This window comes from Salmo salar, chromosome ssa29 (genome assembly GCF_905237065.1).
Source record: "Salmo salar chromosome ssa29, Ssal_v3.1, whole genome shotgun sequence".
Lineage (NCBI taxonomy): Eukaryota > Metazoa > Chordata > Actinopteri > Salmoniformes > Salmonidae > Salmo > Salmo salar.
Genome location: NC_059470.1, coordinates 24,141,293 through 24,169,018, shown reverse-complemented (window position 1 = coordinate 24,169,018; position 27,726 = coordinate 24,141,293). Strand labels below are relative to the sequence as shown.

General features: G+C 42.3%; 1 protein-coding gene across 3 annotated transcripts in view; it reads right to left on the bottom strand.

The window, feature by feature from the left end:
- LOC106590427 (dipeptidyl aminopeptidase-like protein 6) overlaps nt 1-27,726 on the bottom strand; it is a 348,701-nt gene that overhangs the window by 232,877 nt on the left and 88,098 nt on the right. Inside the window, exon 1 of one of the 3 annotated variants that reach the window (XM_014181450.2) lies at nt 5,228-5,711. The exons of the other annotated variants lie outside the window; for them this stretch is intronic. Coding sequence (XP_014036925.1) covers nt 5,228-5,281 — 54 coding nt within the window. The 5' untranslated portion in view covers nt 5,282-5,711. Of the gene's footprint in view, nt 1-5,227; nt 5,712-27,726 lie in introns of those variants that run through there. 3 annotated transcript variants of the gene reach the window in all.

Genomic DNA, 27,726 nt, shown 5'->3' with positions numbered 1-27,726 from the left:
TTCCTCTAAGTACATATGTGAAACTGCATGAAAATCCGTTTTACTTTTGTTTCAAAACATTTTGAAATGTTGATCCCAATGTCACACATTGGCCCCATTATTTATAGAAAGACCCACATACAAAATCAAGTATTTCACACACATTATCTAGATGCTGACTGTTAGCACTTGGTGGCCTACAGCAGCAACCTAAAAGAATAGGCTTTAGATGAGGCAGGTGAACCTGCAACCACAGCACTCTAATAACACTTGACATGAGATCCTCTCTAAACATTACAGGGATATGCCTCTGAATATATACAGCACACAGGAGGTTGGTGGCACCTTAATTGGGGAGGCCGGCTCGTGGTAATGGCTGGAGCGGAATTAGCGTAACAGTATCAAATAAATCAAACGCATGGTTTCCATGTATTTGATGTCATACCATTCGCTTCATTCCAGACATTATTATGAGCTGTCCTCCCCTCAGCAGCTTCCACTGATACAGTAACACCTCCCCCATAGACGTTCCTGTCTCTTCTGTAGATGGTATACTGAACAAAAATATAAATGCAACAATGTAACAATTTCAAAGATTTCACTGAGTTACAGTTCATATAAGGAAATCAGTAAATGTAAATAAATTCATTAGGCCCTAATCTATAGATTTCACATGACTGGGCAAGGGCACAGCCATAGGTGGGCCTGGGGGGGCATAGGCCCACCCACTGGGGAGCCAGGTCCAGCCAATCAGAATGAGTTTTTCCCATAAAAGGGCTTTATTACAGACATAAATATGCCTCAGCACCCCCTCTGACGAACCTGCAGGTGAAGAAGCCGGATTTGGAGGTCCTGGGCTGGCGTGGTTACACATGGTCTGCGGCTGTGAGGCCGGTTAGATGTACTACCACATTCTCTAAAACGAAGTTGGAGGTTGCTTATGGTAGAGAAACAAACATTCAGTTCTCTGGCAACAGCTCTAGTGGAGATTCCTGCAGTCAGCATGCCAATTGCACACTCCCTCAAAACTTGAGACATCTGTGGTATTGTGTTGTGTGACAAAACTTAGTCCCCAACACAAGGTGCACCTGTGTAATGACCATGCTGTTTAATCTTCTTGATTTGCCACACTTGTCAGGTGGATTATCTTGGCAAAGAAGAAATGCTCAGTAACAGGGATGTAAACCAATTTGTGCTCAATTTTCTTTTTGTGTATTGCTAGTGCTGTATCATCAAAGGAATTATCTAAGTGAGCCTCAGAAATTGCTAACATATGAACGTTATCGGATGTTAGCAAGTTATTGATTTCATTTTAGCCATTTCCTGGGTAGCTTATCAGAGATAGACATAATTATGGAAAAGAACAAACAAAGCAAGAAAAAACATTCTTCAGCAGTCCATCAATCAGTTGGTGTGTATAAGTGTGTGTGTGCTGTGGGGTTTAAGCTACGAAACCCACAGGCTTGGCTCTGTCATCCCTTGGCTTTTGGGAAGAGTTTGGGAGGGTGGACAATAAGTCTGTCATAGTGGATGTAAGCAATGTCCCCATGCGCTCTGGCAGCTTTCATGGCTGGGATAAGTTATATCCTCTTCTGGCGCACAGCTTCAGGATAGTCCTTGTTGAGGAAGATGTATGTTCTTGTCAAGTTCTTGGCTCTTTCCAGAACAGCTACCTTGTCCTTGAATATCAGGAATTTGACCACTATCGTCCTGGGCCTGGCACCTGGGCCGGTGGTGGGTTTTCCAGTCCTGTGGGCGCGCTACACCTCAATCTTCCTGTGGTCCATCTTCAAATTCCCAATTGATCATTTTCCTCACTTTGTCCTCAGACTCTGTCCAGGTCTCATGTGGAGATTCTGCGATCCTTGATTGTCGCTCAAGATAAATCAGATTTCTCTGTCATTATTTTCATGGATTCACATATAGAACTGATGTCCTTTGTCAATAACTTAAATATATTTTTCAACTTGCTGTTCTCCTATTTAAACTCATTGAGCTGATCCTGGGAGAACTGTAAACTGTTCTTCAGGTCCTGGACCTCTCTGGTCAGATCATTGATTATTTTATTAGTTGACTCCACCAGTATTTGGATACAACACTTGAAGATATTTTCTTGTTGTTGTAACAACTGCATGCAGAACTATTTTTGTTCATTTAAAAAGTGAATTCACCTGTGATAGAGAGACACCACTGGCCTCAACGGTACTCATACTGGCTTTGGTCTGTGTCATGGTAGCAATGTAGGCTACGCTGGTGTTACTTCAAGCAGTTCCAGATTGGGCAGGTCACAGGGCAGATGGAAACAGCAACAAACAGCAAGGATCCAAACAGTCACACTCTGGGAACAATCAGTAGTCCTAGATGGGCTGTGTACAAGCTGCTAAGGAAACCTGGCTAGCTTGATAGCTAGCTAACGTTATTTAGAAGCTAGGTGCCAACAAGGGAACAATGAGCTACTTCTCTGGAGCGAAATAGATCTGCTATTGTTCCTTGAAAATACAGTGAACGTCCAACACCTTAATTTGATGTTATATGTTGACAATTGTTTGAAAATAAATCTGTTAATTCATAGTTATTTTGCAAAAGAAATCCACAGGAAAGATATGCATTTCAATGCATGCCACGCATTTCAATGCATGGCACCGGAACACCTAGCACACCTGACTAGCACACATGATTGAGAAACAGCTTCTATCTCAAGGCCATCAGACTGCTAAACAGCAATCACTAACTCAGAGGCTGCTGCCTACATTGAGACCCAATCACTGGACACTTTAATAAATGGATCACTAGTCACTTTAAACAATGCCACTTTAAATAATGTCACTTTAACAATGTTTACATATCTTACATTACTCATATCACATGTATATACTGTATTTTATACCATCTATTGCACCTTGCCTATGCCGCTCAGCCATCGCTCATCCATATACTTATATGTACATATTCTCATTCACCCCTTTAGATTTGTGTGTATTAGCTAGTTGTTGGGGAATTGTTAGATTACTTGTTAGATATTACTAACACTGCACTGTCGGAACTAGAAGCACAAGCATTTCGCTATACTCGCATTAACATCTGCTAACAATGTGTATGTGACCAATAAAATTGTATTTTATTTTTATTTTATTTTATTTGATTGGACTAGTAAAGGGCTTGATGATGATTAGCTGACAAGTTGAACCAGCTAGTTCTCAAATAGATCATGTAAAGGCTGAAGGTCCCTGAGGAGAGGTTTGGGAAATGCTGCCCTACAACACTGGCCGTCAATATCTAGTCCTGCATCTGTACACCCTAGCAGAAACCATCTCACTTCCAAACGACTACATAACAACCACAATTCCTCATCCCAGAATACATCACCACGTTCCACTCCCAAATAAACCATCAACGAACGTCTCTAAACCCGGGACTTATCTCCCCACCTCGGAGTTAAAGCATGATCATTGTTCAAAGAGAAAGATCTCAGTCTGAGCTGGGACACTATATTTCATGGGGGAGAAGGCTTGGAGTACTGTAGCGTGAGAAAGACCGAGTGGAATTAGACACATTAGCTGGGAAATGAAACGTCTTAACAAAAAAGGAGTGATGTTACTCGCTCAGGAAGGTATTAAAGCTGGCACATCAATAACCTACAGGCCTCACCATATTACATCAGGCTCTAAGTCATCTTTTTTATTTTACCTTTATTTAACTAGGCAAGTCAGTTAAGAACAAATTCTTATTTTCAATGACGGCCTAGGAACAGTGGGTTAACTGCCTTGTTCAGGGGTAGAACGACAGATTTGTACCTTGTCAGCTTGGGGATTCAAACTTGCAACCTTTCAGTTACTAGTCCAACACTCTAACCACTAGGCTATGCTGCCGCCCCGGGGGGTGTATTGATTACGCAAACCACTTACGAACCAAACGAAAGCAAACAGAGCAAAACAAGAGTTTCTATTGGACAAATTCTGGTAGGCCCATCCCTGTTTAGTTTTCTTCAGTCTAAGAAACGTTTTGCAGCAGAGTTGGCGGAATGAATACACCCCTGATCGCAGTAGTACCAAAGCCGTGAACCCAGGTTTAAGAACAAAAGGGATGCCAGGCAGTGGATCCTGGTTGATTACATTAGTGACATATTAACACTATAGAACCTACTACGTGGATGGAAGCAACATCATGGTTGTCTGGCCAAGAAATGAAAGGGTTTTTAAGCACATCCAAATTAATAACAGGAGCTGGACAAGAAGATCCAATACATAGAACACACATTTATAGATTTGTTGAAACTTAAAAAAATAAAAATACATTTCATCTCATGGACTGTCGGTCTTTGCATACATAGCTCTATCTATGAATTGGAGAGTGGTTACATATCCCAACAATGTTACTTGTTCTGCTTTAAACCAACATGGCGGGGCTCCCATTGAGTTGAAACACAGGATTGTGGCTCAAAACTACCTCTCAGTCTACAAACCAATCTACTGAATCACTTTCACAAGAAAAGGATTGAGAGTCCAACCAACTAGAGAGAACTCCATAAGACTCCCCACCATACAGAGAGTAAAAATGCTAATACACGGCAGTCCTGACTCATTACGTCGAGACAAAGAGGGGCCCAAATAAGCAGATAAATACATAAATAGGACTGTGGATGATTTAACAAGGCAGCTCAAGCCCCTGATTTAACTCTGACCATCAGGAGCCTTGAGAAAGGGAGGAGAGTTATGAAGGCTACCACTAAGGGGGACACCTGCCCATGACCGTGCCAAAAGCAAAAAGCTCCTGCGTCACACTCTGGTGCCTAGCTATGCCAAATGCATCAAGGTGTGACTCTTGCTCATAATTAAAAGCTGAATATCATTTAACTCGAAAAGCATAATAAAATATTTTTTTATAGTGAGCAAGTGATACGCGCCATTTTCTTGGATGTTCTTGTGCTTTTTTGGCTGCACCTTGACTTATTGAAGAGCTGTCCACTCATCTCCAGGCTATGCCAATGGAAAATATATCACCCCATTTGAACTCCATCGCCTTTGGGGGAGCCGGGAACGGTAATGCATGCATGCGCATAGAGTAAATACGGCAACAACTACCGCTTATGATTGTAATTAAGAAAGGTGTGATGATGCAAATCATTTTCATGTAGTAATCATAAGAGAACAAGCAATGTTTTCAATAACTTACAACTCCACAATTAAAGAGCACAGAACAATTAAAGAAAGCTCAATGTTACAATATATAGGTTAGGGTGAGCCCTTACCTTTTCTGATTTGGAGCAGGTGGCATTCTGTTGCATCTGCGTGACTATTAGCATGGCTGATTCAAACACAGGGTTCTTCAAAAAGCACTCCACTGCCTCTCCCTCAGTGTGATTGAAGTCTTCAGTGTGGAGTGGGAAGATTAGCGTAGCCCTCTCTCAGACACAGACACTCAGGAACCCCCCACTGGCTGGCACACTCCAAGCTGTACTTTCTCTCTCCAGTGAAACAATCACACCACGACAAGGCTCCTGTCTTCTGGGTTGCGCAATCTGTTTCCGAGGAGGGGCAGCTTTGGAATGTGTGTGTGTTTTAGCCTCTCGCTACTAGTAGTCTTTCCTGCTCCCCCCCTTTTCTCTCGCTCTCCCCCACTCTAGCTCTTTCTCCATCCCTCTTTCACTCTCTCCCCCAGTCTCTCGAACCTTGTTATCGACTCTCGATTCCCTAGCTTGGTCTATCCGTCTCTGTCTATCCAAGTCCTTTCCTCCAACTCTTGACTCCCACCCTTGTTTTCCTCCCTCTTCCCCCCCTCTCTACTTAAAGCTCTTTCCCATAGGATACTGACTGTTTTTTGGTGGGTTCAGCACCTGAGCTAAATTGGAGCTTTGCGCCTAAGCTGCAGGCTAGGTATAGAAGAGGCATCTGTCAGAATGCACAGCCAAGAGTATAGCAACTTTAGTGAGCCAAAAGTGTTTTATTTTTATTTTATTTTAAAGTGAGGGTGTGTGTGCACGCTCGCATGTATGTGTGCACAGTGACTTGGGGAATGAGAGGGATTCACTAATAATGTGAGCGAGAGAGGGAGAGTCAGTGTATTTGACTGAACAGGAGGGTACTGGTTTGTGTGAGTGTGTGTTTCCATGAGTGTCCATTTACATGTATGTTGCCATCTGCCAAACTATGGATCAATTCAATCAGTCCCAGTGGTGGGCTGTGATAAAACTCCGGTGATATTTATGCACGCAGCCTCACGCCTCGTAAATGACACCGCCTCCTCCGAGGATAGGTCCCTGGCGCAATACGAGATGTTTTATTTATGTAGCATTTAAGGCTGCGGCGTGGTGAGCCAAAGTGCCAAAATAAAAAAATAAAAACAATTTACACCAGCGCAACCTGGCTGCCTTAGCGCGGGCGCTTCCACTAAATAAGGGGCATGAGGTTTGGAGGAGTGGGGATGAGAGAGGGGCTAAAAGGTGGACTTGGAAAATATTGACTTTCTTCCCAAAGATGAGGGAAGCACATGTGTCTGTAACAAGTAATCTCGCAGTGGCAAATAACATCTGAAGAACAAAACTGAAGAAAAAAAAACAGAACACCAAATATATTCTGAAAGGTTTGAAGTAGGGATGTAAAGCTTTTTTAACATTTAAACAGACATTTTTGTATCGGTTTCCCATTAAGTAAAATACATACAATTCCACGTGAATTCACAATGCAGCTGTGCTGCTACCAGCAATGGTTTGGGTCTCACGGTGCGTCCCTTTCAGATGGTGAAGCACTGCACCTGTACTACCATTATTGTACCTCAATTCCAACTCGCAAAGGTTGCATTTCCTTCTCATTTAACTTCTCAAAGTATTGCCATACAGGACTTTGCTAGTGTCGCTTGCCTTTCTCTGCCATTTTTCTAACTGCTAACGATGATGATGTAGTGGTGGAGAGTCGAATCCAAAATAATTGACTCCTCGACTCATTGCATGTCGACTCCCGCTGTCAACTCCCATTTCTGAGTGTCAAGATTTGCTTCTGCTAGGAATTGACTCCTAGGATTCAGTATTTTTGGAACGAAGGAGACTGATTAGTTGTCTTGAACACAAACACTTGCATCTTTCATAGTGAGCTAGCGAGGGACGGGGAGAGAGAGTATAGGCAGTATAGGCACAGTATAGGCAGGTTCGGCCACCATGCAGACAGAGTCAGAACTGTGCACTAGCAACTTCAGTAAAGCAGAACCTATCATCAATGAATAGGCTAGGATATTGAGATGAGTAAGAGGCAACACTTTGCTCTCACACATTCAGTCAGTCACACAGTATCTGCCCATGTGCACGGGTTCGCTTCATGCTGATTACAGCGTGGTAGCCAGGGCAACAAAACAGAGAAATTGAGCCTCACGGTTCAACAGTCTTAGTTGTTGCGGAATTTGACCCACTATGCTGTTTACTTTCTGCATCTATGTCATTTTTTTAAATAGTTTTTTCAGTTAGGGATTTTTCTTAAATTAAGGATCCCAATTTAGTTTAAATGCTTTAGTTACATTTGGAAGTGGCTCATCAACAATGTACTGAACCACAGCATTATCGGACAGCAAGATCTCAGTAAGCCCATAAAGTAAATCAATTATAGATATTTAGGTATTAGGCCCGAGGCCTTGGATCTTTGAAAGAGATTTGGAGAAAATCCTGCAGCACAATCTCAGCAGGTCCATCTGGCAGACTGACACAGGTGCAAGCACAGCATTTTTCTGTGGGAGGTCTGAGTTGGAAAGTTGACACAGCCAATAGCTGGGGCAGGAAAAGGCACTTGCCTGGAAAAATTTTAATTAAATATTTAAGAATATCTCAGGTCTCTGTGAATGACAAATATGAGTATTCATAATCTTAGTTAAAAATCTATTGAGAACAACTGAATTGAACATTTTATTTTATTTATTTTGTTGAGTTAGTTTTAATGTATACAGCACATATCATCAGCAACTGTGTCTGAAAACACATCCCCCTTATAGTTCTCCACCTTGACTAGCCTATTAAAAGTGTTGTGCAAATGTTCTCACTTCAACGTTCACTCCGTTCCAACTGATTATTTGTTACTTTTATTTTCGATTTTCTACTTATCTATTTTTTACTTAACATTTATTTTAAAAATAATTTAACTTCATAAAGCATTGTTGGTTAAGAGCTTGTAAGTAAGCATTTCACTGTAAGGTTTCACTGTTTCACTGTAATGCTCACCTGTTGTATTCCGCGCATGTGACAAATAAAATATAATTTGATTTGATCGGTCGATTACCATAAATCCAGTGAATCTCTTAATTACAGAGCAACATATTTAGAAAATTACTGAGTGCTCTGACAAAGTTTAAGCGTCCAGAACTTTATCAAGCATTTAAATGTTTAATTCCAAGGACTGAGCACCCCTTCAGCAGTGCAGTCAATAGTATGTATCCCTTAAGAAAAAAGGCTGGATTTGAACACAAACAGATCAGTGAGGGGTAGTGAAAGAGCAGGAGTGTGTTTGAAAGCAGAGGCTGCTGAGTGTTTCAGATGTTAACTATGGGATTGTTAACAATCCCTCACTTCATAGGTCTCCCTGTTAACTTTTTTTCATTATTGAACACAGACTCACCAATTCCCATAGTTTATGAGACTGGGGTGAGGAGACAAAATGAAAAAAAAAAAACCCTAAGGCCTAAAGAGGCACTGAAGGCAATTCCAAGATATTGTCTACCAGGGTTAATTCTGAAGCAAAAGGCACTGAAGCGTGAACTGTCACTCCATAGACAGCTAGGATAAGTGAATATAATTATGACATTATTAATGAGCATATTAAATCAAGATCGAAAGTGTTCTGGTCTCCATAAATCAAAAGCTGGCTGTTTTAGATGAAATGACTAAGAACATAGCTGATCTCAATATCGCCCTCACTTTCAATAACATATGCGCAAAGAGAATAAAACGCTAAAGGGCACTGTTGACAAACTGGAAATCAAAGTAAATTATGTTGTCCGTGACAACAGAGCCCTTAAAGAGACAGTGCCGGATACAGACCCGTAGTATGCGGGATAATATAATAATCTATACTGAACAAAAATATAAACTCAACACGCAACAACTCCATTGATTTTACTGAGTTACAGTTCATATGAAGAAATCAGTCAATTTAATAAATGAATTCATTAGGCCCTAATCTATGGATTTCACATGACTGGGAATACAGATATGCATCTGTTGGTCACAGATACCTTTAAAAAAAAATGGGCCTCACAACGTGCCTCAGGATCTCGTTATGATATTTTTGTGCATTCAAATTGCCATCATTAAAATGCAATTGTGTTTGTTGTCCACAGTTTACGCCTGCCCATACCAACCCCATCACCAACATTGGGCACTCTGTTCACAACATTGACATCAGCAAACCGCTCGCCCACGTGACGCCAAACACGTGCAGTGCAGTTGTGAGACCGGTTGGACGCACTGCCAAATTCTCTCAAACAACAATGGAGGTGGCTTATGGTAGAGAAATTACTATTAAATTATCTGGCAACAGCTCTGGTGGACATTCCTGAAGTCAACATGCCAATTGCATGCTCCCTCAAAACTTGAGACATCTGTGGCATTGTGTTGTGTAACAAAACTGCATATTTTAGAGTGGCCTTTTATTGTCCCCAGCACAAGGTGCACCTGTGTAATGATCATGCTGTTTAATTAGATTCTTGATATGCCACACCAGTCAGGTAGCTGGATTATCTTGCCAAAGGAGAAATTCTATCAGGGATGTAAACAAATTTGTGCACAAACGTTGAGAGAAATAAGCTTTTTGCGCATATGAAACATGGGAACAACACTTTACATGTTTATATTTTTGTTCAGAGTAGAAACCCTGAGTTTATATCTACTAAACTGAACATTTCACAAGACCAAGTACAAAGAATTACATTTTCGTGAGTACATAGAATGGGAGGCACATCCCATCATGGCTTGCGCCACATAATAACTTGTTCTGAGCACTTCATGGAAAATCATGGTTCAAAGAAAAGGAAGAGAGCTCAAAAGGCACAAACTATGGAATGTACAACCAGCTGAACAAAGAAATCCAAAAAATAAAAGACAAATGAGCTGACAACAAAACTGTAATGATTCCCCGGTGAAGGAAATCATTTTGTTAGGGGATTTCAATACTGATGTCTGCAAAAAGGATAGCCCAACCCACAGTGTATTTATGGACTTATGTAGATCACTTGCTCTGACCCAAATGATAAAATATCCCACCAGGGCATGTGAAACAGCGCAGAGTACAATTGACTTAATATTGGTGTCTGATAAATCGAAAATATCGCAGAGTGGAGTAATGGTCTACTGAATCAGTGATCATTTTATTACATTTTGCACAAAGAGGGTTTTTAAAGATATATTTAAGTGTCACAAAACTGTTCGAATCAGAGAACTCAAAAAATACTGTGTTGAAATGTTTAGGGAGCAAGTGGGCAAAATTGACTGGTCACTGTGTCCAGACCTAAATTGTGTAGGTCCTCTGAAATTAGAGTGGAGTTAGCGAGTGATGTGCTCACTACTAAAACCTCTGTTAGCTACCTGGGATGCATCCTTAATGGAAGCTTGGGAGGTGTGAGCATGGCCACGGAAGTGCTAGGGAAAGTTAATGCCAGGACTACGTTTTTGGCTAGAAAGTCCAAGCTGCTTGATAAGGGCTCCATGAGAGTACTTAGCCACTGCCCCCATTCAATGCTCTTTTTACTACACTAGTACTTCCTGGTTGGGGGCTTATCTAAGCTGATGAAGGGGAAGCTCCAGATAGCCCAGAATAAACTGAGCAGGATTGTATGGTTGAATTAATAAACTAAAAAGACTTGTCACTATGGTGGTTGATAAACTGTACATCGATCGGCAGCTATATAGAGATGCCAAGAAAACACCATGGCTCTTCTGATGGGTCACACCTTGGCTCATTTTAGGCCTAACCAGAGCATACTGCACATGAGTTTGGCATGACAACATGTTTTTTTATTTAATATTTTCATGGACTATATTATGGATAACAATATCCATAATAATATAATAATATCTCAGAGACATCAAGACTGCTCCATTGCTATTCTAAATAACACAAAGTCCCCATAGAAGGGTAAAAAAAAAAAATTGTATTCGACTTTCTATTTATAGTATTTATAAATAGATAAAAGACAGCATTAGAAGAAAGGGCAATTAATGATATAATACATCTTCAAAGATAAGGAACTGAAACACAAAAGTACTCAAAAGCCCAAAATTAGGCAGGAATGAACATGGTAGAGATAAAAACACAGCAAACAGAGGACATAGAATACTGTACCAGTGTATATATGGGGGGAGTGTGGTTGTGATGGAAAATGGGTTGTGTGTTTGTAAAAGTGTGATGAGTTAAGTGAGTGAAAACGGAAAATGGTTGCAAAAGCCAGAGCCAATGCGAGCAGGAGTTGTCACAGATAGAGAGTTTTGAATTTTGTGGTATACAATGGGATATACAATTTAAAATAAATTACAAATATAGTTGATTTACTTATTGTCCTATCATGATGGAACGGTCTCCTACCCTATATCCTAGACACCCACCTGAGCGACCCACACACGAAGGAGAAGTCCTTATCTGTTTTATAGGCCTACTGTAAGCAGCCTATATGCAGCCAAGGCAGAAAGATAAACACGGTCAGAGACCCACTGAAGCAGCACCGCCCCCTCAAGAGTCTGAGCCTGCCTGGCAGGGTTGGGCCAACAAAGAAATCTCTCAAAGCTGCTAATGAGAACCTTGACGACCTCGTAGCTAGCTGGGGGGAATTCCGGTGGAGTACCCCTACCCAGGTAGTGGCAGTGCTGGCAACACTAGCTGCAGTAATCCATGGGGAGGGGGTCACACTCGGACAATCAGAGAGGGGGCAAATTATTGTGGCCCTGGCGGCATAAAATAATCTAATGGTCTTACTGCACTCAGGTGCTTGGGAAAATGGTCAAAACGGGGGACCAGCGTGTGTGTGTTTCGGGGGAAAGGGGTGTATCCGAGCTCCATCAGACTAGACGTTGGTTAATCAAATATCGCCATTCTTGCTCAATTTGGCATGCCAAACCCAACTTGGGATGGGGGGAGGTTTTAGCGGATAGTGGAGAACAATTGGAGGTTTACTCAGTAACAGTGAAAATATCATGGTACAGCTATTTGGACACTCAATCATCATGGTACCTTTTAATGGTACATTTACAAACATATCCAGTGCATTCGGAAAGTATTCAGACCCCTTCACTTTTTCCACATTGTTACATTAGCCTTATTCTAAAATGTATTACATAATTTTTCCCCCTCATCAATCTACACACAATACCCCATAATGACAAAGCGAAAACAGGTTATTAGAATTCTTGCAATTTAAAAAAAATCTATAAATAAGAAATACCTTTTTTACATAAGTATTCAGACCCTTTGGTATGAGACTCAAAATTGAGCTCAGGTGCATCCTGTTTCCATTGATCATCATTGAGATGTTTCTACAACTTGTAGTCCACCTGTGTTCAATTCAATTGATTGGACATGATTTGGAAAGGTACACACCTGTCAATATAAGGTCCCACATTTGACAGTGCATGTCAGAGAAAAAACCATGAGGTCGAAGGAATTCTCCCTAGAGCTCCGAGACAGGATTGTGTCGAGGCACAGATCTGTGGAAGGGTACCAACACATTTCTGCAGCATTGAAGTTCCCAAGCTTAAATGGAAGAAGTTTGGAACCACCAAGACTCTTCCTAGTGAACCCGATGGTCACGCTGACAGAGCTCCTCTGTGGAGATGGGTGAAAGTTCCAGAAGGACAACCATCTCTGCAGCACTCTACCAATCAGGTCTTTATGATAGAGTGGCCAGATGGAAACCACTCCTCAATAAAAGGCACATGACAACCTGCTTGGAGTTTGCCAAAAGGCACCTAAAGGACTCTCAGACCACGAGAAACAAGATTCTCTGGTCTGCTGGAACCAAAATTGAACTCTTTGGCCTGAATGCCATCATGCTGTGGGGATGTTTTTCAACAACAGGGACTGGGAGACTAGCCAGGATCGAGGGAAAGATGAACGGAACAAAGTACAGAGAGATCCTTGATGAAAACCTGTTCTAGAGCCCTCAGGACGTCAGACTGGGCGAAGGTTCACATTCCAACAGGACAGCCAAGACAACACAGGAATGGCTTCGGGACAAGTTTCTGCATGTCCGTGAGTGGCCTAGCCAGAGCCCGGATTTGAACCTAATCGAACATCTCTGGAGAGACCTGATAATAGCTGTGAAGTGACGCTCCCCATCCAACCTGACAGTGCTTGAGAGGATCTGCAGAGAAGCAATGGGAGAAACTCCCCAAATACAGGTGTGCCAAGCTTGTAGCGTCATACCCAAGAAGACTCAAGGCTGTAATCACTGTCAATGGTGCTTCAACAAAGTACTGAGTAAATGGTCTGAATACTTATGTAAATGTTATATTTTAATTAGCAAAAAAAAATCGAAAATCCTGTTTTTGCTTTGTCATTATGTATTGTATGTAGATTGATATGGGGGGAAAAAACAATTTAATACATTTTAGAATAAGGCTGTAACCTACCAAAATGTGGAAAAATTCAAGGGGTCTGAATACTTTCCAAAGGCACTGTATGGCAAAAAAATATATGGGGGATTGGAAATGATGCAGACAATTACATTGCTAGAAGCCACAATTTATCTGCAATATTAAAGCTGATCTACCCCCTAAAAAATGTTGTATAATAAAAGATCGAAAGTGTGTGTGTAACATTCTTCTTCGTCAGATGATAAAGAGAAATCATTGTCGGACCAAAACGCAGCAGGATGATGTGCACTCATCTTCTTTTTTATTTAGTTGGCAAAGAAGGTGAACCAAAAAAAAACACGTACACAAAAAGAAACAATGAATAACAGTCCTGTAAGGCTTGAAGCTATACACAGAAACAATCTCCCACAAAACACAAACAAAACACATACCTATATATAGGACTCTCAATCAGAGGCAACTAAAAACACCTGCCTCCAATTGAGAGTCCAACACCCAATTACCTAGACATAGAAATACTAAACCAGAGAGAACATAGAAATACAAAAAACATAACCCAAAACCCGGAAATAATAAATCAAACACCCTTCTAAACAAACCACCACCCCGAACCACATAAAACAAATACCCCCTGCCACGTCCTGACCAAACTACAATACAAATAACCCCTATTACTGGTCAGGACGTGACAGTGTGTGTGTGTGTGTGTGTGTGTGTGTGTGTGTGTGTGTGTGTGTGTGTGTGTGTGTGTGTGTGTGTGTGTTTGTGTGTGTGTGTGATTCAAAAAGGTGGAATGGAACAATATATCCATACTTGAACGGTGGTCTTTTATGAAAACATTTGTCGAAATACAGGAAGTGAAACATTAAGCCATCGCTATGAAAAATTATTATGACAAAATACAAATCCGTTTTACAATAGCTTTCCATTTTTTGGATTAGCAAGCAATTCAACATTTCTCAAATTTAATTGGGCCTCCGAATTGAATTTGTATTACAGCCTTAGTTAATAACTTGACATTCAACATGTGACTATTTAGATAAGTGATGTGCCTTCTATGAACACCCACATGGTTTTCATGCCAAATTTCTCAATTCCTCATAATAAAACTTGTCTGAAAGAGTCGCTGCTGTTATATTTCATTGAAATTGTTATTAATAGAACCATCAGAATACTATGCCCTGCCCGTACAGAAAGCACACTCACAGGGGGAAAAAAGAGAGAGGGGTAGGTAGGGGAGACGAGGGAGGACTAAAAATGCATTCACGTCTTGTGAATAAGAAATGAAAGTTTTGACTTGGATCCAAGTTGCTCCTCTCTGGTATCTCATCTCAATTACCAAAGAGGCTGGAGAACATGATGAGTGACTACATTTGAAACAAGCTGTCGATGTGCGATGCCCTAGGAAGGAAAACCTGTTATCTATGAGAAGACACAGTGACTCCTCACAGAAAGTTCCTCATTATATATACGTTAGTCTCTGTCTATAGGACACTTTCATACTGTTGTGAATCAATAGCACATTTTCATGAAGGAAGAATCCTTGATCACAAGTGAAACCCAATAGGATTGTCTTACATATCCTTTATGCATATTTTAAACAAAACATGAAAACATTTCACAGAACTATGAATTCACAGGCAGTTATATAACTGTACATAATGTCATGACAATGATAGTGCATGCACCTTTTAAAAACAGACTTCCTGCAGAGTACCAATCATTCAGCTAAGAGGCCATATTAACCAAAACACTAAGCATGACCACGACACCTCTGTCCAATTGCCCCAGCTTGTCAAGAGCCAAAGTGAAATGAGAAAAAAATCCTTCTCTGAAAGCACATAGTTTATTTTATTTCATGCTGAGAAGCAAGGAGGGAGGAACGGAGGGGGAGGGAGGAAGGAGGGCAAGGGAGGGAAGGGAAGTGAGGGGGTAAATGGTTTCGAGAACGTTACAGCACTCATTAAGTTGGCTGAATTCTTCTCTGTGCCTTCTGTATAGCTCTGTTTAAACAGAAGAGGGCAGGATGAAGGTCAGGGGCATTCCACAGCCTCACCATTGATATGAATGGCAAGACTAACTCACCCAGGAATGATTGATGGCACTGCCAACCAATCAGGAGATATGGGGAGAGGAGCGGCCTGGGCTAATATGGTGACAGATGGGGGGAGCATGTGCTGCGTGTTGAATAATGTAAAGACCTGTCATACCGACACAAAAGGTAAATGACGGAAGGACAACACTTCTCCAGGCTTCTACAGAGGCATCTCCTGATTAAGGTACTCAGGTCACCATTGCGTATGCTAGGTTTTTATTTCAACCTATTGCTCAACGAATCATCCCCACTTGGGTAGTTTATTGAAAGGAGCAATTTGACCTGAAAACCATGTGTGTGTTCACAGAAGGCCCATCACTTATCTAAATAGCATAGAGTCGCATGCTGAATGTCAAGTTATTAACTAGGATTTCCCAAGACCATGATTGAGGTCATCAAATTCAATTTGGCATTGTATATCAATAACTCTCCATCATGGACTTGAGAAATACAGTGCCTTCAGAAAGTATTCATATACCTTGACTTATTCCACATTTAGTTGTGCTACAGCCTGAATCAAAATGTATTAAATAGATTTTGTTTCTCACCCATCTACACACTATACCCCATAATGACAAAGTGAAAACATTTATTTTTAAATGTTTGCAAATGTATTGAAAATGAAATACAGAAATATCTAATTGACATAACTATTCACACCCCTGAGTCAATACATGTTAGAATCACCTTTGGCAGCTGTGAGTCTTTCTGTGTAAGTCTCTAAGAGCTTTGTAAACCTGCATTGTACAATATTTGCTCATTATTCTTTTCAAAATTCTTCAAATTCTGTCAAATTGGTTGTTGATCATTGCTAGACAACCATTTTCATGTCTTGCCATAAATTTTCAAGCAGACTTAATTCAAAGCTGTAACTCAGACACTCGGGAACATTCACTTGGTAAGCAACTCCAGTGTAGATTTTGTGTGAAATTGTTTGTGTTATGTGTTTATTGTTGACGCGCCAGACTGGTTTGCTTATACCGTGTTGTTCACGAAGATGTTTATTGTTAAACATAAATTATTGTGACTGTTTTGCGCGTTTTGCACTTTTGCCTATGGGCTGGAGGTTTTGATGCAGTTGCGTCCATCTGTTGGTTTCTCCTGCCTCAAAGTGTGCGCCTGTTCACAACTCTCTGCTCTCCTGCACATGACTTCGCTACCAGTACGCACACACCTGAAAAATTCATCTCCCAGTGTCTGGTGGAAAGCAGACTGAACCAGGTTTCCACTAAGATATTGCCTGTGCTTACCCCATTCCTTTTTTTTTATCCTGAAAAAAACTCAGCAGTCAGTCCTTAATGATTACAAGCATACCCAGAACATGATGCAGCCACTACTGTGCTTGAAAATATGGAGCATGGTACTCAGTTATGTGTTGTATTGGATTTGATACATTGATACACCAGCCAGTGTAAGTAATAACTTCACCATGCTCAAAGGGATATTCAGTATATGCTTTTTTTTCTTTTAACCCATCTAGCAATAGGTTCTCTTTGCGAGGCATTGGAAATCTTCCCTGGTCTTTGTGGTTGACTCTGTGTTTGAAATTCACTGCTTGACTGAGGGAACTTAAAGATAAATGTACGTGTGGGGTACAAAAAGTAGGTAGTCATTAAAAAAAATCATGTTAAACACTATGATTGCACACCGAGTGAGTCCATGCAACTAACAATATATATAAAAGAGTATGTGGACACCTCTTCAAATTAGTGGATTCGTCTATTTCAGCCACACTCGATGCTGACAGATGTGTAAAATCAAGCAGATAGCAATGCAATCTCCATAGACAAACATTGGCAGTAGAATGGCCTCATTGAAGAGCTGAGTGACTTTCAACGTGGCACCGTCATCGGATGCCACCTTTCCAACAAGTCAGTTAATCAAACGTCTGCCCTGATAGAGCTGCCCCGGTCAACGGTAAGTGCTGTTATTGTGAAGTGGAAACATATAGGAGCAACAACGGCTCAGCCGCGAAGTGGTAGGCCACACAAGCTCACAGAACAGGACCGTCGAGTGCTGAAGCGCGTAGTGCGTAAAACTTGGATGTCCTCGGTTGCAACACTCACTACAGAGTTCCAAACTGCCTCTGGAAGCAACGTTAGCACAAGAATGGTTAGTCTGTAGCTTCATGAAATGGGTTTCCATGGCCGCACACAACCCTAAGATCATCATGCGTAATGCCAAGTGTCGGCTGGAGTGGTGTAAAGCTCGCCACCATTGGACTCTGGAGCAGTGGAAAAGTGTTCTCTGGCGTGATGAATCACGCTTCACCATATGGCAGTCCGACTGGCGAATCTGGGTTTGGCACATGCCAGGAGAACGCTACCTGCCTGAATGCATAGTGCCAACTGTAAAGTTTGGTGGAGGCGGAATAATGGTCTGGGACTGTTTTTTTATTGTTCGGGATAGGCCCCTTAGTTCCAGTGAAAGGAAATCTTAATGCTACAGCATACAATGACATTCTAGACAATTTTGTGTTTCCAACTTTGTGGCAACAGTTTTGGGAAGGCCCTTTCCTGTTTCAGCATGATAATGCCCCTGTGCACAAAGCAAGGTCCATACAGAAATGGTTTGTTGAGATCAGTGTGGAAGAACTTGAATGGCCTGCACAGAGCCTTGACCTCAACCCCATCGAACACCTTTGGGATGAATTGGAACGCCGACTGCGAGCCAGGCCTAATCGCCCAACATCACTAATGCTTCTGGCTGAATGGAAGCAAGTCCTCGCAGCAATATTCTAACATCTAGTGGCAAGCCTTCCTAGAAGAGTGGAGGCTGTTATAGCAGGAAAGTGGGAACCAACTCCATGTTAATGCCCATGATTTTGGAATGAGATGTTCGACGAGCAGGTGTCCACATACTTTTGGTCATGTAGTGTATTATGTGACTTGTTAAGCATATTTTTCCTCCTAAACTGATTTATGCTTTCCATAACAAAGGGGTTGAATTCTTATTAACTCAAGACATTTCAGATTTTCATTTTTAATCCATTTGTAAACATTTAGAAAACAATGGCATTATGGGATATTGTATGCACGCCATTGACAAAAAAATCTAAATTTAGCCCATTTTAAATTCAGGATGTGACACAACATGTGGAAAAAGTCAAGGGGTGTGAATACTTTCTGAAGGTACTGTACATGTACATCTGTGAAGGCTTTATTTTGCACAGCAGCATATAAGTATTACATTTACACATATGCTAGTGATAGACAACATTTGGTGACAAAATACAGACAACAGGGTTGTCTTCATTGTAAAGCACATCCAGCTGCAGTTAAATGGAGCACATATCACTTCACCAGAAAGATGATTATTTATTGGAAAAGCCTACAAATGACTTTCTTGGAAAAACAATTCAAGGGAGTTACACATTATGACTCATGTCTCATCATTATGGGTCATGACCTTCATGACAAAAAGGTTAGTGCTATCCAGAATCCTTGGGTTGTCCATACCATAAACCCTAACTCTAACCTTAACCATACCCCTTACCTAACCCTTACCTTAACCGTTCTACATTTCAACTTCAATGGGGCGAAGTCAGAGTTGGGAAGTCCCAAGGATCCCGTTTAGACTTTTGCGTACCGTAAAGCCTGACAGTGTCTGCCTTTCAATCATGGTTTTCCACTGGTCCATTGTGAACCAGCCGGAGCCAATCACAGCCAACTACAACAACCAACCATAGGATCTGCAGAGAAGAAATGGGAGAAACTCCCCAAATACAGGTGTGCCAAGCTTGTAGCGTCATACCCAAGAAGACCCAAGGCTGTAATCGCTGTCAAAGGTGCTTCAACAAAGTACTGAGTAAAGGGTCTGAATACTTATGTAAATGTGATATTTCAATTTTCTATTTTTAATACATTTGCAAAAAAATCTAAAATCCTGTTTTTGCTTTGTCAGATGATAGAACTTGTGTGTTGGCTTTTCAGGCTGTGTTACTGTACTGTTGCTCACATAATTATCCTGAATCAGTAACATACAGAAGGAGGGTTACGGGCAATTGCAATGTTGTTCTATCAAATGATGAGCAGACTTCTGCCGGTGACAATTCTCTCTCCAGCACACAAATCCATCTGTCTTATCAGGAATGTGTGCATACAGTATTGTAATTAAAGGATGACAAAACCTCAGGCAGAATGACAAAAAAACAAAAAAACAGTCGTACTGACTTCAATTCAATTCAAAAAGCGTTGTGCCAAAACTTGGGTTGAATGAGTCCAAAATCCTAGGAATGTAGGGCGATGTGGGGAATACCAGATAGTAGTGGTGAACATTGCAGGAGGTCTCGACGACAGTCACAACCCTAACAAATAGAGACAGACACGTTGGAAAAGGACGGGTGAACAACTAGGGGGAAGAAGGAGGAAGGCTGTTAGTGCTACTCAACCATCCCCTTGTCTCCCGGTAGACAGGGCCACCAAATGTTTCCCTGTCCTCATGATTGCATCCTCCAGGCCTTTCTATCCCCCCCAGTTTACTGAGCCACGGTGGGGGAATAGCTAGCGGTCCCTTACCTCCCTCCTCTCCTCTTTCTCTGTACTCACACAACCTAAGTACCGTGGGGATATTGAGACAGACATCTTGGTCCTCTGTGAAAATGCCATTTCTGTCAGGTGCACACTCAGGGTAGAAGTGAACGGGGTTAACAATATCTACAGTTTATAGCAGACACACTAACCAGCCCATAACACTGCTAAGGCCTTACCTAACAACAGCTCTGCTCTCGATCCTGGCCAGCTACACGGAACTTTGCAAAGCGATAAAGAGTTTTACACTAATTTGTTCCTGTGTCTAAGCCCATTTCCCTTGAGAGCTTTTCTAGTTCTTCTCTGTATACTTCATTTAAACAGAACAGTTGGGGTAATGTGTTTCATTTGCAGACATTTTCAAATCAAATCAAATTTTATTTGTCACATGCGCCGAATACAACATACAAATACAACCTTACCGTGAAATACTTGTGACCCTGGCGATGTCATTGATATTGTTCATTATTCACACAGTGTCATGTAACAGTGAAACGTCTCTTTTCAATGCTGTGTTTGGATACCTTATATTTTGATAATAACACCCATTTAGTTTCACGTTCTTTCACCAAGTAATTTCACAGCAGAACCCCAACTCCCTCTATATGTACGTATTACACAAAGTAGAGCAATACTCCTGGGTGTAAACACAACTATATTTCACATAATGAATACACATAACCAACAGAAAGGCATACAGCACTAGTGATAAGGGACAGCCAAAGCCAAAACTACAAATTCCTTAGCTACCAGTCATCAGGAGAAAAATACTAGCATCTAAAGGCAGCCGCATTCATTTGTATTCGTTTGTGCGAGGGAGAGCCATGTAAAATGTCAATGACAAATCTGTCTAGATGCCATTATCTTCGGCTGAATTTCACAAGAGAGCCATAGCATGGCTGGGAGTGGTGGCTAAGGGCCACAGTAATTTATGCTAGGAGCTACACCACAGAAATGCTGATACGTTTCCCGTGGGATGGAGCACGCCTTCTGTACTACAAATCCTTTCAGCAAACACATTTTGGGCAATTTACCATTGAATTTAGAATACAGGGGCTGAACCGAATCGTTCTCCACCGTGTGTTGGTTAATTTACTGGCTGCATGGTAACAGGACCATTGACATTTGCGCATGAATTGAAATGCAAGTTCATGTTCAATATCAATATTTTTGTGACTAGCTGTTTTGTTGCAAAGGTACATTTTCAATGATTAGAGCAAAAATGTAACCTGGAATATGGCCAGCCACTGCTGAAGTAAACAACAGAACACTCAACTGGTTTCTATTCTGTCAACTAGTTTCTTTTGAATCATTTTCTGTGGTTGTTGAATCTGCAATTCACCTTCTGATCAAAAGCATGCTGTTGCATGCATTACATCAATTTTCTCAGCTGGGTTGGGGCCAAGAATTTTCAAAGATTAAATCTTCCAAGTGAATTTGCCAATCAAAACCATGTCATTGATAACGGCATACACAACATAATCTAAATGCAGGCACGGATCAGGGATCATGGGTCCCAGGCTTGTGGGCCCTTTGCTCGCTCAGGTCCCTTGCAGTTTAGGACTCAAGTGAGACAATTTACTTTCAGATAACATGGTATGTCCACTAAAACGAAGAGATGGTTCTTTCAAATCGTCCATTCATGCTCTCAACACAGTGTTGTACGAGGCGCTGCAGTGCGAATGGGATGGGCAGATTAAATATCATTATATTCAGATAATCTGGGTATAAAGAGTTAAGCATGGATGAGGTTTGGACCCCGGGGAGAGGTAGAGAGGGTGAGGTTTAGCACCGGGGAGAGGTAGAGAGGGAGAGGATGAGGTTTAGCACCGGGGAGGGGTAGAGAGGGTGAGGTTTAGCACCGGGGAGGGGTAGAGAGGGAGAGGGTGAGGTTTAGCACCGGGGAGAGGTAGAGAGGGAAAGGGTGAGATTTAGCACCGGGGAGGGGTAGAGAGGGAGAGGGTGAGGTTTAGCACCGGGGAGGGGTAGAGAGGGAGAGGATGAGGTTTAGCACCGGGGAGGGGTAGAGAGGGTGAGGTTTAGCACCGGGGAGGGGTAGAGAGGGAGAGGTTTAGCACCGGGGAGGGGTAGAGAGGGAGAGGTTTAGCACCGGGGAGGGGTAGAGAGGGTGAGGTTTAGCACCGGGGAGGGGTAGAGAGGGAGAGGTTTAGCACCGGGGAGGGGTAGAGAGGGTGAGGTTTAGCACCGGGGAGGGGTAGAGAGGGTGAGGTTTAGCACCGGGGAAGGGTAGAGAGGGAAAGGGTGAGGTTTAGCACCGGGGAGGGGTAGAGAGGGAGAGGGTTAGGTTTAGCACCGGGGAGGGGTAGAGAGGGAGAGGGTGAGGTTTAGCACCGGGGAGGGGTAGAGAGGGAGAGGTTTAGCACCGGGGAGGGGTAGAGAGGGTGAGGTTTAGCACCGGGGAGGGGTAGAGAGAGAGAGGATGAGGTTTAGCACCGGGGAGGGGTAGAGAGGGTGAGGTTTAGCACCGGGGAGGGGTAGAGAGGGAGAGGGTGAGGTTTAGCACCGGGGAGGGGTAGAGAGAGAGAGAGGGTGAGGTTTAGCACCGGGGAGGGGTAGAGAGGGAGAGGGTGAGGTTTAGCACCGGGGAGGGGTAGAGAGGGTGAGGTTTAGCACCGGGGAGGGGTAGAGAGGGTGAGGTTTAGCACCGGGGAGGGGTAGAGAGGGAGAGGGTGAGGTTTAGCACCGGGGAGGGGTAGAGAGGGTGAGGTTTAGCACCGGGGAGGGGTAGAGAGGGTGAGGTTTAGCACCGGGGAGGGGTAGAGAGGGAGAGGGTGAGGTTTAGCACTGGGGGGGTGACATTCAGCCACAGAGCGATTGTCACAGAGTTCTCCTGAGTGAAACACATTCATTCTACTTCTCCAATGTATGAAAAGCATTTAATGTGGTAGATGATCCTGTAAGAATGTACTCTGGCATCTGTTAATGGCTGACAACGTAGGACAAGTAATTTTTGCTCATAGGACAACTTAGGTTAAAACACTTTCTAGCGATTATCTGACATTGAAAGCATCTTTGTTCATTCATCTTATTTCTATAGACACAAGCACACGCAATTTAAATTCAAGAGGCAGGCTTTGATGACCAGTACATTAGCTTTGCATTAGAACCGACCATTAGGGAGAGATCAACCTCACAACCAATTTGCCATTGAAAATAGTGGTGTAATGCAATGGCCTAAGGAAAGCCAATGAGCCACATCAAACTGTATTAGCCCTAATGGTAATGTAGCTTTTCTGCCTCGGGCTGAAAGATGACTGGGTTCCCTGAGTCCCTTGCCACAAAACAGATCATCTTTAAAGGGCTGAAAACTAGACCGGACTCATTTGGAAAGCACTTTGACAAAGTCCAGTGTGACACCCAACACACAGTAATGACTTTTGGAAGAGCAGAATTGGAATTTGAGTAACTTATAGGCAACTGAGAAGAACTATAGAAAAATATATTTCTCAGGAAAAAAACGAATGGACTCTATATGCAAGGGTGAGTGAATCTTGACAGAAGGAGAATGCAAAGCAATTAGTTTTTGTGAACTTCAAGTGCCCATTCGCTGCCAACATCTCAAGGCAAACATAAGTCTAACTGCTTTAAAAAGCAATACATAGCCTAAGTGCTATCCTTTCTTCTCTTATCAAATATGTTATGTTGTCTGACATCCAACAGTTGGAGGGGGAAACTTTGTTCCTCAGGAACACTATCTAACCATTATGGAAATGTCACTGCAGGGCCTCCCGAGTGGTGCAGTGGTCTAAGGCACTGCATCGCAGTGCTAGCTGTGCCACTAGAGATTTTGGGTTTGAGTCCAGGCTCTGTCGCAGCCGGCCGCGACAGGGAGACCCATGGGTCGGCGCACAATTGGCCCAGCGTCGTCCGGGTTAGGGGAGGGTTTGGCTGGCAGGGATGTCCTTGTCCCATCGCGCACTAGTGACTCCTGTGGTGGGCCAGGCGCAGTGCACGCTCAGGTGTACGGGTGTTTCCTCTGACACAGTGGTGCGGCTGGCTTCCCGGTTAAGTGGACATTGTGTCAAGAAGCAATGCGGCTTGGTTGGGTTGTGTTTCGGGGGACGTACGGCTCTCGATCTTCGCCTCTCCTGAGTCCGTATGGGAGTTTCAGCGATGAGACAAGACTAACTACTAATTGGATACCACGAAAAGGGGGTAAAGGTTTTACACATGGTGACAAAACAAAGTGATTTCAACAGATATTGCATACAGATAGTGATGTTTGGACAAGGAGAGTAACGCTTTCTTTAGGATCTAAATATAAAAACGCAATTAGTGACAGATTATAACAGATCGTCAAACCATTATAAGTGTAACAGGGCCATATCTTGAGCTTTAGGTCTGTTCACTATCTTGACTTCTTCTAATGGATATTACACTGAATAAAAATATAAAACGCGACTAGCAACAATTTCAAAGATTTTACTGTTACAGATCATATACGGTAATCAGTCAATTGAAATCAACAAATTAGGCCCTAATCTATGGATTTCACATGACTGGGAATACAGATGTGCATCCGTTGGTCAGATACCTTTCCTTTCTCAGAACAAGAATAGACTGACGAGTTTCAGAAGAAAGGTCTTTGTTTCTGGCCATTTTGAGCCTGTAATCGAACCCACAAATGCTCCAGATACTCAACTAGTCTAAAGAAGGCCAGTTGTATTGCTTCTTTAATCAGCACAACAGTTTTCAGCTGTGCTAACATAATTGCAAAAGGGTTTTCTAATGATAAATGATAAACTTGGATTAGCTAACAGAAAGTGCCATTGGAACACAGGAGTGATGGTTAGTGATAATGCGCCTCTTTAAGCCTATGTAGATATTCCATAAAAAAATCTGCCGTTTCCAGCTACAATAGTCATTTACAACATTAACAATGTCTAAACTGTATGTCTGATCAATTTGATGTTATTTTACTGGACAGAAAATGTGCTTTTCTTTCAAAAACAAGGACATTTCTAAGTGGCCCCAACCTTTGAACGGTAGTGTATATATACAGTGAGGGGAAAAAGTATTTGATCCCCTGCTGATTTTGTACGTTTGCCCGCTGACAAAGAAATGATCAGTCTATAATTTTAATGGTAGGTTTATTTGAACAGTGAGAGACAGAATAACAACAAAAAAATCCAGAAAAACACATGTCAAAAATGTTAGAAATTGATTTGCATTTTAATGAGGGAAATAAGTATTTGACCCCCTCTCAATCAGAAAGATTTCTGGCTCCCAGGTGTCTTTTATACAGGTAACGAGCTGAGATTAGGAGCACACTCTTAGAGTGCTCCTAATCTCAGCTCGTTACCTGTATAAAAGACACCTGTCCACAGAAGCAATCAATCAATCAGATTCCAAACTCTCCACCATGGCCAAGACCAAAGAGCTCTCCAAGGATGTCAGGGACAAGATTGTAGACCTACACAAGGCTGGAATGGGCTACAAGACCATCGCCAAGCAGCTTGGTGAGAAGGTGACAACAGTTGGTGCGATTATTCGCAAATGGAAGAAACACAAAAGAACTGTCAATCTCCCTCGGCCTGGGGCTCCATGCAAGATCTCACCTCATGGAGTTGCAATTATCATGAGAATGGTGAGGAATCAGCCCAGAACTACACGGGAGGATCTTGACAATGATCTCAAGGCAGCTGGGACCATAGTCACCAAGAAAACAATTGGTAACACACTACGCCGTAAAGGACTGAAATCCTGCTCAAGAAAGCACAAATACATGCCCGTCTGAAGTTTGCCAATGAACATCTGAATGATTCAGAGGACAACTGGGTGAAAGTGTTGTGGTCAGATGAGACCAAAATGGAGCTCTTTGGCATCAACTTAACTCGCCGTGTTTGGAGGAGGAGGAATGCTGCCTATGACCCCAAGAACAGCATCCCCACCGTCAAACATGGAGGTGGAAACATTATGCTTTGGGGGACAGGACAACTTCACTGCATCAAAGAGACGATGGATGGGGCCATGTACCGTCAAATCTTGGGTGAGAACCTCCTTCCCTCAGCCAGGGCATTGAAAATGGGTCGTGGATGGGTATTCCAGCATGACAATGACCCAAAACACAGGGCCAAGGCAACAAAGGAGTGGCTCAAGAAGAAGCACATTAAGGTCCTGGAGTGGCCTAGCCAGTCTCCAGACCTTAATCCCATAGAACATTTGTGGAGGGAGCTGAACGTTCGAGTTTCCAAACGTCAGCCTCGAAACCTTAATGACTTGGAGAAGATCTGCAAAGAGGAGTGGGACAAAATCCCTCCTGAGATGTGTGCAAACCTGGTGGCCAACTACAAGAAACGTCTGACCTCTGTGATTGCCAACAAAGGTTTTGCCACCAATGTTATAAACATATTTCACATGCGTTTTTCTGGATTTTTTTGTTATTCTGTCTCTCACTGTTCAAATAACCCTACCATTAAAATTATAGACTGATCATTTCTTTGTCAGTGGGCAAACGTACAAAATCAGCAGAGGATCAAATACTTTTTTCCCTCACTGTACATACATACAGACATAGTACCGGTCAAAAGTGTCACGTGTGCTCCCTTTCCAGCCTCTAGGTCACCAGTCTGCTCGTTATGGCGCACACCTGTTACTATTGTTACGCGCACCTGTGCGTCATCAGACTCACCTGGACTCCATCACTTCCTTGATTACCTTCCCTATATATATATATATATATATATATATATATGAGTTCCTTCCCCATGCGTTATTGTTTCTGTGTCATGTCTGTGCATTGTTCGTGTTTTCTTGTTTAGTATTATGTTACGTTTATTTATTAAAACACTCACTCCCTGAACTTGCTTCCCGACTCTCAGCGCACATCGTTACAAAAAGTTTTAGAACACCTACTCATTCAAGGGTTTTTCTTAATTTTTTATATTTTCTATATTGTAGAATAATAGTGAAGACATCAAAACTATGAAATAACACATATGGAATCATGTAGTCACCAAAAAAAAGTGTTAAACAAATCTAAATATTTTATATTTGAGATTCTTCAAATAGCCACCCTTTGCCTTGACAGCTTTGCACACTCTTGGCATTCTCTCAACCAGCTTCATGAGGTAGTCACCTGGAATGCATTTCAATTAACAGGTGTGCGCTCTTAAGTTAATTTGTGGAATGTCTTTCCTAGCCCTATGAGTAGGTGTTCTAAAACATGTGACCGGTATTGGGGTTGGGTTAAATTTCGGTTGGACCTTGTGTGCGATTGACCAATAAAGTGATCTAAATGTCGGCCATTTTGTTGCAAACGGTACAATTCATTCAGCAGATGGGGGTGAATTTGAATCCCTGCCTGGTAGTGAAGGCCTAGTCCAGCTGACACCGGGGCTTGGTGGCCTGATGTTTAATTAAGTGGCACGTTGACCTTTAGGAGGCTCCAGGGAACTTAGATACAACTTCACCTGAGTGCGCTGACAGCATACGAGCCGAGCCCCTTCCCATTTTGGTCCAAGTCTACCAATCAACACTCGGAAGCTTCTCTTGTGCTCGGATGAGGATTCGAGGAAAATTAAATGTCCGAGTTTTTCAGATGCATC